The following is a 14,297-nucleotide window of genomic DNA, read 5'->3' as shown; positions in this document are numbered from 1 at the left end:
TCAAAATTTTAAATCATATTATTTTTATATATGAATTTGTCTCTATTTCCAGAATAAGGTAATGTGATTGTCAGAACCAGTGCCATCATCCTGTACTTACACACAAAAGTTCGGCATGAATTCATACCCCTTTTGTTATGAGAGTCCTTTTCATACAGCCAACAAAATGAGAGCGGCAAATCTGATCTTGCCGGCAAAGCATAAATAATAGAACAAGCTGTGTCATTGTCCTATGAATTAAATTGTCGAAAGCGAAATGTTCTTATGTACGAGGCTGCAAAATGCCCATATTTGTTAAGATGCAAAACTTGATGGAACCTGAATGTCCTTTGTATTAAGATGCAAATTTTCTGTCTTATTAAAATGCAAAACTTGTGGAAGGCCTCGATCGAAATTTCTAATACCTTGGACTTGGCCAGTCGTACAGGAAAAATATGCAAAAGAAAAAAATCTCATAGTGCAGCACTCAGGATTTTAGACATGTCAATTTGTTACTCAAAGAAAGTGCATCTTAATATATTTCGACAGCCGTTAGACATGGAAATGTAAATAAATTTGTCTTAGCGAGCTGCTTTGACATGATGTAATATCCAAGTAGACTTAGAGAACATTAACCTCATTTTCTCAGGCTTCTTGTTTTGCTTTAATGTCATCTGCTGCCATTTTCATCAGCTTGGGGGAGTCCTCTATGTACGATATGCTACCCTCTTTTTCACTTCGAGTGACAAGGTCATTGTACATCTTTAGCGAAGCCTTTGAGAATTCAATTAGGGACTCAAAAACAGTTGAAAATCCTGTCTGAAATCCATTTAATGTGATTCTTTGTGTTTCTTGCATGTAATTGTGGTGTTTCTCCCTTTCTACCTCCAATCTCTTTCTGAATATATCCAACTGATCCTTCTTCTCTGTAAGATACTCATTCCGCTGTTCCATCTCTGGCTCGGATTGAGATTCAGTAAGCTTGGAGTCCAGAAACCTGGTTTCTGCCTTCTGGAATGCCATAGTCCTTCTGTCAAGTTCTTTAGCCATGCCATCAACTTTCCTCTTCTGTTGCTGTTCCTTCCCTTGCTGAGCCCACAGCGCCCTTACATCCTTAGAGAAGCTTTTCAATGAAAAGGTGACTGCCCTATCTGGCGACTCCTCCATGGAATTTAACCAATTATAACACATCACAAGAAGTGGAGGCCCATTAGCTCCATATGGTGCAGCCGCACTCCTTCCTCTGGAAAAGAATTCAACTTCAGGGACCAGGAACTTGGTTAGCCAACCATGAAGAGCTTCAACGTATGCTTTTTGAGCAGCAACATACTCTGTGAAGCAAGCACGCCAATTTTGAAGCTCAGCCTCGAGCTGAAGCGTAGCAAGTCGGTGAGAATCATTGCAGAATTTTCCATATGCGGGGCAGGCAAAAGATTTTACTTCATTAAGAATTTTGTTTTGGGTTTCATGGGATTCAAGCATAACTTTCCAAGTTAGTGTAAGGCTGCACAAAATAAAAGTAGAATCAAAATCCAAGGGAATTGCGGATGAAAATGAACAAGGCGGTCTGACTCGTTTTCAAAATTTTTACCTACCCTTTTAACAGTTCAACAATTTGAGGCTGTAGTTCTTCATCTCTTAATTTCTCAATTCTCTTTGAGATTGATTCAGCACTTTTTATAGCAATCAAGATTCTGGCATATAAATCCTTTACTGCAACTCTGGTTTTGTCCATAGTGGGCTCATCATACCCCTTCACATCCTGGTTTCTCAGTCGAGAACACTTTCTCTCATAAATTTTCCGTGCGCTGTCTCCAGCCTATTGTAAGTTAAAATGTCAAATGCACAACGGATAAATACAAAGAAAAAGATTAATCAAGTAAGTCAAAGAAAACGTCAGCTGTCTCATTTTTTAATCTTCTGCAGTTTCATTTGGTGCAGAATTTAAGTGACACATGCATATGCTGAGTATGATGCAAACATTCTATCATTGGAATTTGGAACCAAGAGTTCATTGTAGCATCGGCAGTTAGATTTTCTTTCAATGTCATTGCTACAAACCTGGTTTAACTAGTTTGATTCTAATCACAGCCTGTCAAATAAAGCAAAAGTCCTTTCATTTGGAGAAAATTTTTTATGCTTACAACTCATTTTATATAATTTTTAATCCAACGGAAGGTCCTATAAAGAACTAGTTCTTGATATTGCAGCGTTATTTTCGGGACTAGTTATTAATCCCGGTTAGGTAATAAGAAGTGGAAGTGTAGTAGGATAGCTTTGCATGAACCTATGGCAACAGGGTTATCCTTTTTCTTTATTTCCTTCCAGGAGCCAAAGTTATTACCACTACTTTACACATTACACGAACTCAGAAGCCCTGGTAGGAGCAATCATGAATGTTGCAAAAACAATATTCATTGTTAATGGTTTACCTTAACCTCTTCGTAAAGCTTCTTTTCCCATGCATAAAGTCTTCCTAGTGTTAATGAATGGCTTCCTGATTTCATTCCTCCATATTCATCAAAAAGATCATTCGTGTATTCTGTCCATGCTGAACAACTTTTTGAACTGGATGCCACAAGACTCTTACATGATGAAGGCTTAGACAAAGTGGAGCGATGCCATGTAATAGCCTGGATGAGCTTAGTTGAGTTCTCTGCAAGAAAATTAGCAGAGTGAATGATTACTTTTTATGAGATGGATATTAACATGGTCAGATACAGCTTGTGCTAGTGAATAGTGCTTTATTTTCCAAGTTACATATAAAAGCATAGCAGGAGGATAAAGAAGGAATTTTGTGGTGTAATCATAACAATGGAATAACTGAATGTTGGACCCACATGTGCAAAAGCAGGGCATAAAGACTTGAAGATTTCCAGCTTTAGTAAACAAAAAGAAATGATTGCAAAGTTTGATATTTAACATCTTGCCAGAGAGAATGACAAAGAAACAAGACATAGCAAACGCCCAAAGAAACAATGAAAAAAACCATAGTATAGTAAGAAATTGGACGGAAATTTCAGTTAATGAAAAAAGCATTTAAACCCACTTCTGGAAATGGTTTCATTTGCATTGCCGGTGTGAAGGAATTCCACTATGCCATCATGTGCTTTTGGGACTGGACCCTCCACCGACCATCCAAATGAAGCGTATGGAAACAAATTTGACAGGTAATTAGAGGTCATTAATGCATGCAGTTAATTAAAACTGTACTTTCAAAACAAAATGACATTAAGAAAATAGACAGACAATCACTATTTACTATACTAGATGATAACTTTTAAGCAGAAGAACACAACAAGAGCCTAATTCGTCAAGGATAACAAAAATTACCCCCACCAAAGATTTTTTTAAAAGGTTTAGGATAAAAGAAATAGTCCTCAGTAGTCGAAGAACAAAAGTTGACCCAAAAGCAAAGGTAAATGCTGGAGATTAAGGGGCTTATTCTACACAAATAAATGGCAAATATTAACAGTATAAGGTCCAAATGTTTTAACTTTTGGAACAAAGGTAGCAGGACAATCGTCAAAAGAAACAAGGAAAAGAAAACCAACTTAAAATTTTAGTCCTAACTAAAACATGTTGGTACATCATCAACCTTTGAGATAAGCTCGCTTAAAATTAAAAACAAGACTAATGCAAAGCTACCCTGATACATACCCACCTTTGGTTTCCTCCAAACCAGATTGCAAATGAACCATATTAGCCTCTAACATTCTTGATACATCCTTTCCAGAATCATAAGCCCTAATGAAATGGTCCTCAATATCCTTCAAGGCTTCTAAAAGCTCCCTTCCTTTTTCTGGGCTATCAAGAACTGTAAGCCCCTTCGGCTCTCCTTGGCTCACATTATTTTCTTCCTTCACTTTTGCCAGACCACTTTCATTCTCTTCATGCTTCATGTTAGTATATTTTTCTTCAACAAAGACAACTTTTTTCTCTTCCTCTCTGGTATCTACTTCCTCTTCTAGCTCTGGTATCCCTTCCTCTTCCCTCACCACTCTTAAATCATCATCAGAACACCTGTTATATCCACTTAAAATCTCTGGTCTGACAATATCAAATGGATTAAAGAAGTCCCAACTGAAATCCCTTTGAGGTGATGGCATTGGTGGTGGCATTTGCATATAAAAGTACCCACAAGATTGTTGTTGTTCTTCTTCTTCTTCTTCCCTTACCATCTCTTCTTTAGTCTCCTCCTCTGAAGTATCTGAGTTCATTGAAGAATCACAAGACTCACAAGCAATGGCTTCATGGGTTGACTCTGAAGGTCCTTGTTGAAGGAATATTGGGTTGGTTATCACATTTTGATCTGTGGCTGGTGGTGTAGGTGGGCAAGGTGGAGGAAAAGTGATGAGAAAAGGTGAAGAAGGTGAAGAATGGCGAGCTACAAAGAGCTTAATAGCAGCTGCTAGTGCGTAAAGAGCTTGACAATACCTACAATGTGCCTCTGCAAGTGCATATCTTCTATCCACAGCTAGCTTTATGAGGCGGTTTCTTTCTCTGCAAATTGACAAAACTTCTTCTTCTTCCTCTAGTTTAGAAGCAACACAACCCATTTCTCTTGCTAAAGTCTAGAGGTATTTTTTTTCTGGTTTTAACAGGCGTAGAAGCTACCACTTTTGAATATATGGGGATGGGGTAAAGCAAAGAAAGGTGATCTTTTGGAGGAATCTGAGTATTCTTTTCTGATAAAAAGGAGGTGGGGCTGTAACAAAATGGAAGAATGCGTTAGATTTTACAAGGGTTAGAGAGGAGGAAAGAAGCAAAATGCAGCTTTAGGGAAAAAAAAAGTTGGTTTTATTCTTGAAACATAGCTCTTGCAAAAGTCTAAGATTTTCCCATTTCATCTCTTGGCACCATGCACTCATACACAAAAGGAAATTCTATATCCAGGTGGTTCTTTTTCTTTCTTTTATTTTCTCCTTACCTCTAATTTTTTAGGGGGAAAATTAGAAATCTGTTCCTATGATGAAATATTGATAGTTATATCTAAAAAAAGTAAATTATTTTGGGATTAGTATTTAACTATCATGAAGAGTGAGATTAACTGATAAGAGAAAGAGTAACTAGAGCAGCAGATGGCCACTAGGCCAGGAAAGAGAATAGAGACGGTAAGGCAAAGTAGGGGCTCGAGAAGGAGAGAGAAGAGAGAGTTCTTGTGTTTAGTTATTTTACACTAAAAAATTGGTGTGCAGCAATGGTAATCTCACTCTATATCTTAGATTTTCAAAGCAGACATATGTCCCATTGGGTAGTCTAGCGAGTAAAAAGAGGAGTCAAATGTACAGTAATTAATTTGTCGTAAAAGGATAGTGACCAGACCACTGCAAACACCAGAGAGAGAGAGAGTGTGTGTTACTGTATTTTTCTTGTTCTTTGAACTGCTCCCTCCTGCCTTCCAATCCTCTAATAATGGGAGTATAATTGTGTTACTTACCACTTGTTAAGGTCTTTAATGAGTTGTTAATTGTGGGAAGCTACAGAAGTAGAAGGTTTAATCTTAACTGTCATTGTCTTTACTGTTATGGACAAATCTGTCCCTTTGAAGTTTTTAGGCCTCCTGTGTCTTCAAGTTAAAGATTTTTTGGCAATAGCATTATATATTTTGCAAGGATTTCGAGTTCTGAGTGGTGTAGTTTAGAAAAGAAGGTTCCTGTTTGGTCCATAAATGAATAATGTGAACGCCAGAACTACTGACAATTCCACATGAACTTTCAGGTTATAATTAGCCTGAGTTAGACAAGGTACCATTGCCATCAGGCATCAGCTTCACTTTGCTTATTTTTGTTGTATAAAAAAAATTCCTGATAGATATGTTGCTCATCCTCAAGGTCTGATATTACTAATCAACAAAATTAAGAAACTAAAAATTCAACACTTGAAAGGAGTTTTTTTTTTTTTTTTTTACATGCATGAAAGAATGATACAGTATATTTACTTATGAGAAAAGTGGAGATTGCATTAAGAAAATTTACACCATGAATGATTCATTCATTCCAACTGGATTTCAGTTCAGATGATTAAACTTTTAGAACAAATGGGAAGAAAAGAAAGTACATAGGACACTGTTGAAAATACTGCTGAGAAAATGCACCGGGAAAGTGGGAAAGGCCCCAAAGTCTGTAGAGATAAAAGAATCAAATCTCAAAATTCCATTTCAAGTCAAAATATTGTTAGCACAATCCCAACAGCAAACTCTTTGCAACTAACTTTAGTTTATCACCAACTGTCATTGCCTTTGACTTTGTTTTCTTGTTTTTTTTTTTTTTTTTTTTGTTTAGTTCTGTTCCACTCACAGTTCATTGTTTAGGTTTAAGTTGTTTGTTACCTGGATAAACTTTTTTTTTGGCTGCAAATTTCCTACTAAAGCAAAAGCAAATAGTAAAATATAAAGTCATATTTGTTTATTAAAAATAAATTAGTTTCCTATTGAGTTAACATGACACCTTGGTTAGTGCATTCTCAAGAGGCTTAGTGTCGGTGGTCCTTTGGTGGTCTTGCTTTATTTGTTTCTGTTCAAAATAACCTGTAATGGAGCTCAATGGCTTTGAAAATGGAGCCAGTCTTTTTATTTGGTGAAGGTAAGTGCCAAATGCTAATACACATCCATAACTATGTTTTTGTGAGTTTAGCGAGAATATGCCTTGACACAATCTGACAAATGTGAGGAAAAAAGCCTCTTTTCTCACCTTGGAATTACATACTTCCTCCATTTTCAATAACCAAGCTTGATTTGCCCCAAAAAAAAATGTATTTCTCACTTTGAAAGGAACAAGAATCAATTGTTGGATGTCAAGAAACAAATAATATAACGACTGGTATTTCTATGCCAGGAGTCACTCACTAGTCAGGATTGAACAAGATAAGAGCTAAAAATCTTAGACAACCTCAACCTGACTTCAAAGTCTTGTCCTAACTAGAGATAACAATGGGTTAGATTAGATCGAATTTTTATTCATCTTAAATTTGATTTAATTTTTTATTCATAAAATTTGAATTTAACTCGATTCAAAAATTTTTTAAAGTTTTTTTATAGTCAAATCTAATCCGATATTATATAAATCGTATTTGACTCGATTTGAATTAAAATTAATAAAATATTATTTTTTTAAAAAATAAAATATTTTTAATATATATATAATTATATAAATATATATAAATAAAAATTTTAAAAATAACTTTTTATATATATCGAATTAAATTTACTTAAAATCCAACGCTGATCAAACCAAAAACTCAGATTTCAAAAAAAAAAAAAAAAAAAACTGACCCTATTAAAATTAAGTCAGATCAGAATAGTTGGATGCATGTTTAACTGCCAACCGTAGTCCTAAAACCCACTACTTTATTGGACATGAATGGTTGGGCCGACTCTCCAATTATCATTTTTCTATAATGAATTTTATCCTCATAAAAATAATGTGTATTTACACCCTAAATTCATTTTCCCTATCTAAAAGAAAAACTCCAAACCATACCCGTGTCATGTAGCCCTCAACTTTAAGAGCAGAGAATTCCATTACCTAATTATATGTAGTTCAGGTGACCCATACCGTGGATTAGGAAACCTGAAATGAAATGTGGAGTTGGTCCTGACTCCTAGTTCCATTCCAGGTGATGTAATAACCTCCACCTGCCACAGCCTACCTCACATCAATATAAAATCCAACATTGTAACAGTTATGAAGCAGGTATACATGCCAGGTCTCTTAATGGAAGCTTGAGAACCTAAAATCAATATCTGCATGATGTGGAATTAAGAAACTGAAAAGTGTCAAATGCACCAAGTGGAGAACAAAAGAGAGACTATAAATTATATAAGGAAGACTAAGGAAACTATCCCAAGTAATTAACTATAATAATAGTCATCTTGTACTCTTCTCTAGTTCTTTGTAAGTTTTTCAGCAGAGAAGCTAAATGCAGGTATTAGTTTCCAGTTACAAGTTACAGTGTGCATTAAAGAATTGAAGGCTTGCTCCTCTTATCGCTTTTGGAAGCCACCCGGTATTCACATAAGAAAATGATACAAGAAGGAAAAGCAACGCAGCATGATCAGGTACTGCCAGCTTCTGTTGGCGTGGTACAAGGAGCCAGTGTATTAGGAGGCAAGTTAACTCCTTCCCCTTTAACAGATAAATTAAGACCCCTTACTGAGCTAGCCTTGCTCACAAGGTTTGAGTCAAGAAACACCACAATTACTGTGATGTCATCGTGGAAATGCCGACGGACACCGCGGTCAATCTTCTTCAAGTCAGAATACCTCATTTCTCTCTTTTTTGCAGCTTCTTGTAGAGCAGTTTTTACCAGCCTCCTTGCACTTCCCTGCATAAAGTCCAAAACAATAGAAGTTCATTTTCCCTGATCTTTTGATGCACAATTTTAAGATGAATTTTATGTCATCAATGCAATGCATATGCAACCATTTATCTGTGAATGACTTTATACCTTAAGATCAAAAAAGAAGGAAAACAAACATTACATGACAAACAGAAAGGAAACGGGAACATTGTTCCTCCTCCCTGCAACAGCATTCATTTGTGCATGCATGTGCGTGAGTCACTTCTCCCACGAGTATGCATGCTGTAAGAAAGACTGGAGAAAAAAACTGTGTATTACAGAGTGTATTGCCATTCATATTTGGCTGGTTGGTCTATATTGAAGAAAATGTGAAGTACAAACTCGTGTTCATACCAGTTGACTTGTTCCAATTCAGGTATTTTGCTTACAAATTAATATGGTAATTGCTAAGCAGCAGTAAGAGGATGGGAAAAAATTGAACAAGATGCAGCTGCAAAGTCATGACTCTTCAAGTGGGATGCCATTGCTCAACGACAAGGGAAATATTCTCAAGATAACAAATCAAAACTTCATTAACAACTTGAATTCCAAAATCTATTATGAACGACCAACTTAAAAAAAGCTTTTATACTCTAAACCAAATGAAAGTTTCAGAGTGAAAGGAAAAAAAAGTACATTTTATAATAAGATAAATAATATTTAACATTGAGGCATAAACTTACACTTCGTGGATGATTGTGAACTATATCAACAGCTTCTTGATTGCTTAGGTGCTCCCAGAGCCCATCAGATGCAAATATCAAGAATTGATCATGTGGCAGCAGCTTGTGCACTGATATTGATGGGTCTGCGCTCAATATTGGCTTTTTGAAAGGTTCGCGAAGGCGAAATTTGGGATATAAAGGTTCCCTGTTGAACTCAGCCTTTTTCAAATATACATCACCAATGGATCTGGAAACCTGAAGGGTTGAGAATTTTATCAATAAACACTCTCAAAAAGTAAGAGGCAGCAGAAAAACCATAGAAAACCATAGCAAGGAAAATTCTTTAACTGTTGGACAGATTGCATTTACTCGTGAAATATACTAAACTTCTCTCTCTCTCTCTCTCTCTCTCTCTCTCTCTCTCTCTCTTTGTTGTGTGTGGGGGATGTTTTTAGTAATCTTATTACAGATACTTCGTGAATGAATTAAGGCAGCGCAGACATTCTGATCAGGTTCAAGGTTTCACAAAAGGTTTCAACCAGTTGTTGCAGGAAATTTTTGCATAAAGGAGAATTGCCTGAGGAACCAATAGAATCACTTCACACAAGAAATTCATAAAATTAGTTGTACTTCTAGGTGCACGTAGTTTTTTTTTTTTTGAGAAACTTTACAATATTTATAAAGATTCCATATTGACATGTGGGAACTTTCTAGGAAGTTTCTCAAACGATTTGACCAAGCATCAAAAACCTCTTTAAACCATCATTTAAGGAATTCAAAGGTCCCCTGTTGGATTTCATAGCCTAGATACAGATTCCTAATCTGAAGTTAGAAAACCCGAAAAGTACTAGAATTAGTCATTGAAATAAGATGTACTTTTGCGAACAAGAACTACTTCTCCAATTTCAAGCAGTCAATTACACCTCCCTTCTACCCCGGAAGGAGGTTCGGCTTGTCAAGAGGTGGCTCCGACCATCTTCCAAAGCCATAATGACTGGGCAAATCAGAATTTATAGTTTATTCTCTCTGTTAAACGTGAAAAGCCACATAACTCCAAAAACAGGAATAACTAAAACCTATCTCATTAGAATATCGCCTTTCACCAAACCTCTCTGGAAACAAAGCTCATACACCTGTATAGAGATGAAAAATTATACAGCTAATGTGATTCCATAATAAAGCCTGAAGTTCAAAAGTAGTCAATTCCAGGATCACCACTGAGCTTATTAGTGCCTAACTTGGAATATATGTATACATGACATCATATCACTTCCTTGCCATGAGATCAACATACAATCCAACAAATTTTTTAGATTCCATAGCTTTATGCAACAGCCAGTAGCACTATTTTATCCCTTTCCATCATCTTTGTAAATTACTAAGTTCTCTAATAATCAAAGGTTTTTCTCATTTCCCTTTCTCTTTTAAAGCCATGCAACCAACTGGAATCAATAATTATAATGGGCATCCTTCCCCTCCATGGCTCCACCCTTTCCTCTCCCGAACATTGCCTTGGAATTTTAATCAAATACAAATATTTTCACTCCAAAAACACTAAAGACCAGTTTTTGGTTTTTATTTTCAAAAGGTATGCGTGTGTAGATGAAACACTGCCTCAGATTCATACCTTTCTCTAAGAATTTAGTATAAATCAAGCTAGCTAAAACAAACTTTTCAATTATTCATAAACAGCATGCTCTATAATGCTCAACTTGGACAAGTAGTGGCTCAGCCTCTCCAAGTGCCAGCAGCACAGATGAATCAAAGTGCTACTTGCTCCTTTTTTTTCACATGGTTATTCTTGTCGAGAAAGGTAATATAAGACACAAAATTCCTCTCACTGATTTTTTTTTCCCCAACCACTTATACAGCTAAAGCAAAAACATGGCTGTTTATAAAATGGTATTACCTACCCATCTTAGCAGTTACGCAGCTATTAAAAACAAAAGTTGTTTGCATAGTGAAACTTACCTGTATGAGACCTTTTACACGCCATACATTGTGCTTCAAAACTACAATTTGCGAGTCATCAGGGTGCAATGACTGCAGCTCCTGTCTTACAGACTCTATGCACGCATTATGCTCAGCTGACAGCTGAATGGCTAGAACCTCTCCAGTTGCCTTCACAGCTCTCCCTAAAACAGCACGGGAATCACCAAGGTTGGCAACATAAAGGGTTCCACCACAGATAACACCAACAAGGCAGCAGGATCCAACAGCTGCAATTTGTGGTTTCATAGGCCATTGGTTGGTAACGAGAGACAAAAAACCCTCTTCTGTTGCTTGATATGCTTTTCGTATTACATCAACTGACATTGTCTGATGCTCTGAAGCGAACCCTGAACATAACAAATATTTCAGAATAACAAACATCACCAATACGAAGGGGCATGAAAATAAGAAAAAATCAAAGCTAAATATGAGGCTCTACAGCTACAAATCACTAGTGAGAGTGTGAGACACAAAATAACAAAAGTGATACTAAAGAAACTATAGCTGTTTGAACTCAGAACAACAAATCCTTAACTATGGCTGCAACAAGTTCACCACACTAATTCCCTTCGATCATTTAATTCTATCCAAAAAAATTCTTATTGACCATTTATTTTTGCTCTACTTAATCAGTAAATAAAGGGCAACAAAAAATTAACCCCAGCAAAGGCTTTGCACTTACGCTTGAGATGTCGAAAGAGATGATCATTGATGTAGCGCGAAGTCTCTGGGCCCCCATGCCCATCATATACACCAACAAAAGTACCATAGGGGCCAGACTCATGTGAACTCAAACAACCAGATTCAAGCTGGCTCTGATCCTCAAGTAAATTGTTGGCCTGAACCACTGCCATCGAGAACTCACCATTAAAGTGCTGCCCTGTGTCCTTGTACCACAAAAGCCCATCTTGGCGACCTCTAGCATCTGAACTTGTGTAAACGAGTCGATCTGACCTTGGCCGAAAACAGGCCCTCAAAAAGTTCATCAACACAGATAACATCCCTCATCTCATCCAAAAAACCTCCAAATTTTTCTCATCTAAATAACCACCAAATACAACTAGGCCCTAGAAACCTGAACGATGATCTGTATCCTCCTTTGCTTCTCAACACAATAATGGAACACTACAGCAACATCAACAACAAAGCACACCAAGAGGTTAGCAACAGTGCAATTTGCAATAACAGCTCAAAGCAATTAAACCAAGAAACCTCAACTACAAATTAGTATCTTCCACTACTCCTCAAGGGACAGCTACCAGCATCAATAGAAAGTACAATAAATTTGATAACTATATAATCAAAATAACTAGCAGATCAATAAATGATGTACAAGAAGCCACCTTTTCAGTTTGTTTTAGTTATAAATATTGAGCTCAAACAACAAAAATGTTCTCTGTAAAAACAGGAAAGTCATGACCATACAGCACCTTATGCTGAAAAAATCAACAAAAAACGAAGGAAGGGATTTTGAAACAACAGAGTCGGTCAAAGCTCACTTTATTTTTTCTAACAAAGTAGTTGGTCAGCCATTAGGATATCCAGAAGGTCTAATGTTTCACATTTGAGACAAACAACCCAGTTTCACATATCCCTTTAGAATCATCATAATTCCACTGTTCTTTCCCACACTAAAAATAAAAAAATAAAAATACAGAAGCTTACCCTTTTGTTAGACTACTTCGGTTTATACTCTAGAAGGAGGATCTGAAAATAGAAAAGGAAAGAACTTCAAGTGGGCACGAAATTGGAATTAGCAGATCTATGGATCAATCAAATCAAAGAAGGGGAAAAAAAGAAAGTTCGGGTTTTGGTTTTTGATTTTGTTGGTTTTAAGTTTTAACTAGTGATGAGATAATTGATGAAGAAGCAAACAACACAATAGAGAAGAGAAATCAAATGGATGAGTTCTTTTTTTTTTCAAAAAGAGGTCTTTTTTATGTGCAAGATTTTGGCTTTGACCTCTCACAACTTATAAAAACTCTCACTTGCTCTCCTTTCTTTCTTTTCTGTCTTTCTTGTTTCTCACTCTAAATTCTGAGCAGACAGAGACCCATAACGGACCAACAATGGAGAGCGTAAAGCCAGCAAAGCAAAGGTCCAGTTTTGGGCTCCACACCCCTATGCTAAGACAGAGAAAATGAAAAACAACCTCGAAAGGGTATAGCTTCAAGAACTTAGAGACACAGTTAATGAAATCAAGTTTTATGGGTTATGATACTGTGCATCATCGCATTAACTTTGTACCCAAGAAATAAGATTAATGAGTCACGCGTGGCAGCATATGCTTTTGCCACGAGCCTTGTTTACCGGTGATTTCATCTTGGTCCACTCGTCATTACACGTGTTAGTGTATCAAAAGTAGGATGAAATCTTTGTCCTTTGGCGTTGGTCGTTATTACGAGTTATTGCTAGAGACGGAGTCATGGGTCAAACCTTGCTACGTTCAACTTTAAACTCAAACTCGGTTTTTGTTCGTCTACGGATTTTGACTTAGCGCAATTTGGAGGAAGAGCGGTGTATAAAATTTAGAGATAATTATTCATGTATTTATTATATAAAATATTAAAATTTATATATTTATATCATATTTTATATAAAAATTATATATTATAATTTATATAGATATAAAAATATTTTTTTTATTTTATTAAATTTATATATAATAATAATAATAATTTTAAATTATATTATTTTTATATTTTATTTCATAACATATTTATATTGAATTATTTTATTATATTTTAAATTATCAAATTTAAATTAAAATATTATTATTTAAGGGTATTTTTTTTGTCATTTAAAAGTCAGGAAGATAATTTTTTATGGTTTGTAAATATGATAAAGTATGGATTTTTCAAACATTGACCATCCAAACAAGTGTGAAAAGGAATATTAAGATTGTTTCAAAGTATAATATAGAAAAATAAAAACAAAAAATAAGACGAATTTTTCAAGGGTAAGCTTTAATGCCAAGGGCAATTCCCTGCACAATTGGCATAAAAAGAATGGTTTAGACAGGTTCTTTAGGAATCTTACGATGAATCTATCACACTCCATCCATCCATAGTGGATTTATACTTGTTTTTATTTTCCTTAAAGTTCCCTGTTATTTTTTTAATTCATGCAATAATTTTAAAAAAATATTATTTAATAAATTTGAGATTTAAATTTTAATATTTATAAATTTTTTATATTAAAATAATTAAAAATTTAACGTTTTATCATGTCTCCAAAAAAAAAGGTGATTGTCTTAATGCAAAACATTGCGTGCTAACGTGCACATGAGGCACTATCAAATATGAAGTGGTCGATTATCAG

At 35.6% G+C, this 14,297-nt stretch overlaps 2 protein-coding genes across 6 annotated transcripts; both read right to left on the bottom strand.

Annotated features, from left to right (window-relative positions):
• Positions 1–487: 487 nt before the first annotated feature.
• LOC111283003 (protein ALTERED PHOSPHATE STARVATION RESPONSE 1-like) lies at positions 488–7,019 on the bottom strand. The gene is made up of 4 exons (XM_022871342.2): positions 3,644–7,019; positions 2,412–2,635; positions 1,575–1,798; positions 488–1,483 (listed from the first exon to the last, which is right to left on the bottom strand). Exons 1-4 carry the CDS (start codon positions 4,536–4,538, stop codon positions 625–627), a joined length of 2,202 nt encoding a protein of 733 aa, XP_022727077.2. The 5' UTR covers positions 4,539–7,019; the 3' UTR covers positions 488–624.
• Positions 7,020–7,770: 751 nt separating this feature from the next.
• On the bottom strand, positions 7,771–13,195 carry LOC111281447 (putative protein phosphatase 2C 60). Of its 5 annotated transcripts, XR_016342402.1 has the most exons (6): positions 12,642–13,195; positions 11,659–12,101; positions 10,956–11,323; positions 8,674–9,239; positions 8,462–8,574; positions 7,771–8,304 (listed from the first exon to the last, which is right to left on the bottom strand). XR_016342402.1 is itself a non-coding variant. In XM_022869173.2 (5 exons), exons 2-5 carry the CDS (start codon positions 11,975–11,977, stop codon positions 8,035–8,037), a joined length of 1,194 nt encoding a protein of 397 aa, XP_022724908.1. In that variant the 5' UTR covers positions 11,978–12,101; positions 12,642–13,195; the 3' UTR covers positions 7,771–8,034. The 5 variants fall into 5 exon arrangements, 3 of the variants coding, with proteins under 3 accessions (XP_022724908.1, XP_022724911.1, XP_022724910.1); XR_016342401.1 differs by having other exon boundaries at positions 8,462–9,239; XM_022869173.2 differs by lacking the exon at positions 8,462–8,574 and having other exon boundaries at positions 9,003–9,239.
• Positions 13,196–14,297: the final 1,102 nt, after the last annotated feature.

The sequence above is a fragment of the Durio zibethinus genome, chromosome 5 (genome assembly GCF_047325235.1).
Source record: "Durio zibethinus cultivar Kanyao isolate XHJ-2024 chromosome 5, ASM4732523v1, whole genome shotgun sequence".
Taxonomy (NCBI): domain Eukaryota; kingdom Viridiplantae; phylum Streptophyta; class Magnoliopsida; order Malvales; family Malvaceae; genus Durio; species Durio zibethinus.
This window is presented reverse-complemented; position numbering and strand designations above follow the sequence as displayed.

Coding starts and splice junctions, on each gene's coding strand:
- LOC111283003 (XM_022871342.2), bottom strand. CDS start 4,538: ATGGGTTGTGTTGCTTCTAAACTAGAGGAAGAAGAAGAAGTTTTGTCA. Junction 2,636..3,643: donor TGGTTTGGAGGAAACCAAAG/GTGGGTATGTAT, acceptor ATTTTCTTGCAG/AGAACTCAACTAAGCTCATC. Junction 1,799..2,411: donor AGCTTTACGAAGAGGTTAAG/GTAAACCATTAA, acceptor AACTTACAATAG/GCTGGAGACAGCGCACGGAA.
- LOC111281447 (XM_022869173.2), bottom strand. CDS start 11,977: ATGTTATCTGTGTTGATGAACTTTTTGAGGGCCTGTTTTCGGCCAAGG. Junction 11,324..11,658: donor TCTCTTTCGACATCTCAAGC/GTAAGTGCAAAG, acceptor TGTTATGTTCAG/GGTTCGCTTCAGAGCATCAG. Junction 9,240..10,955: donor GTGTAAAAGGTCTCATACAG/GTAAGTTTCACT, acceptor TCAACCCTTCAG/GTTTCCAGATCCATTGGTGA.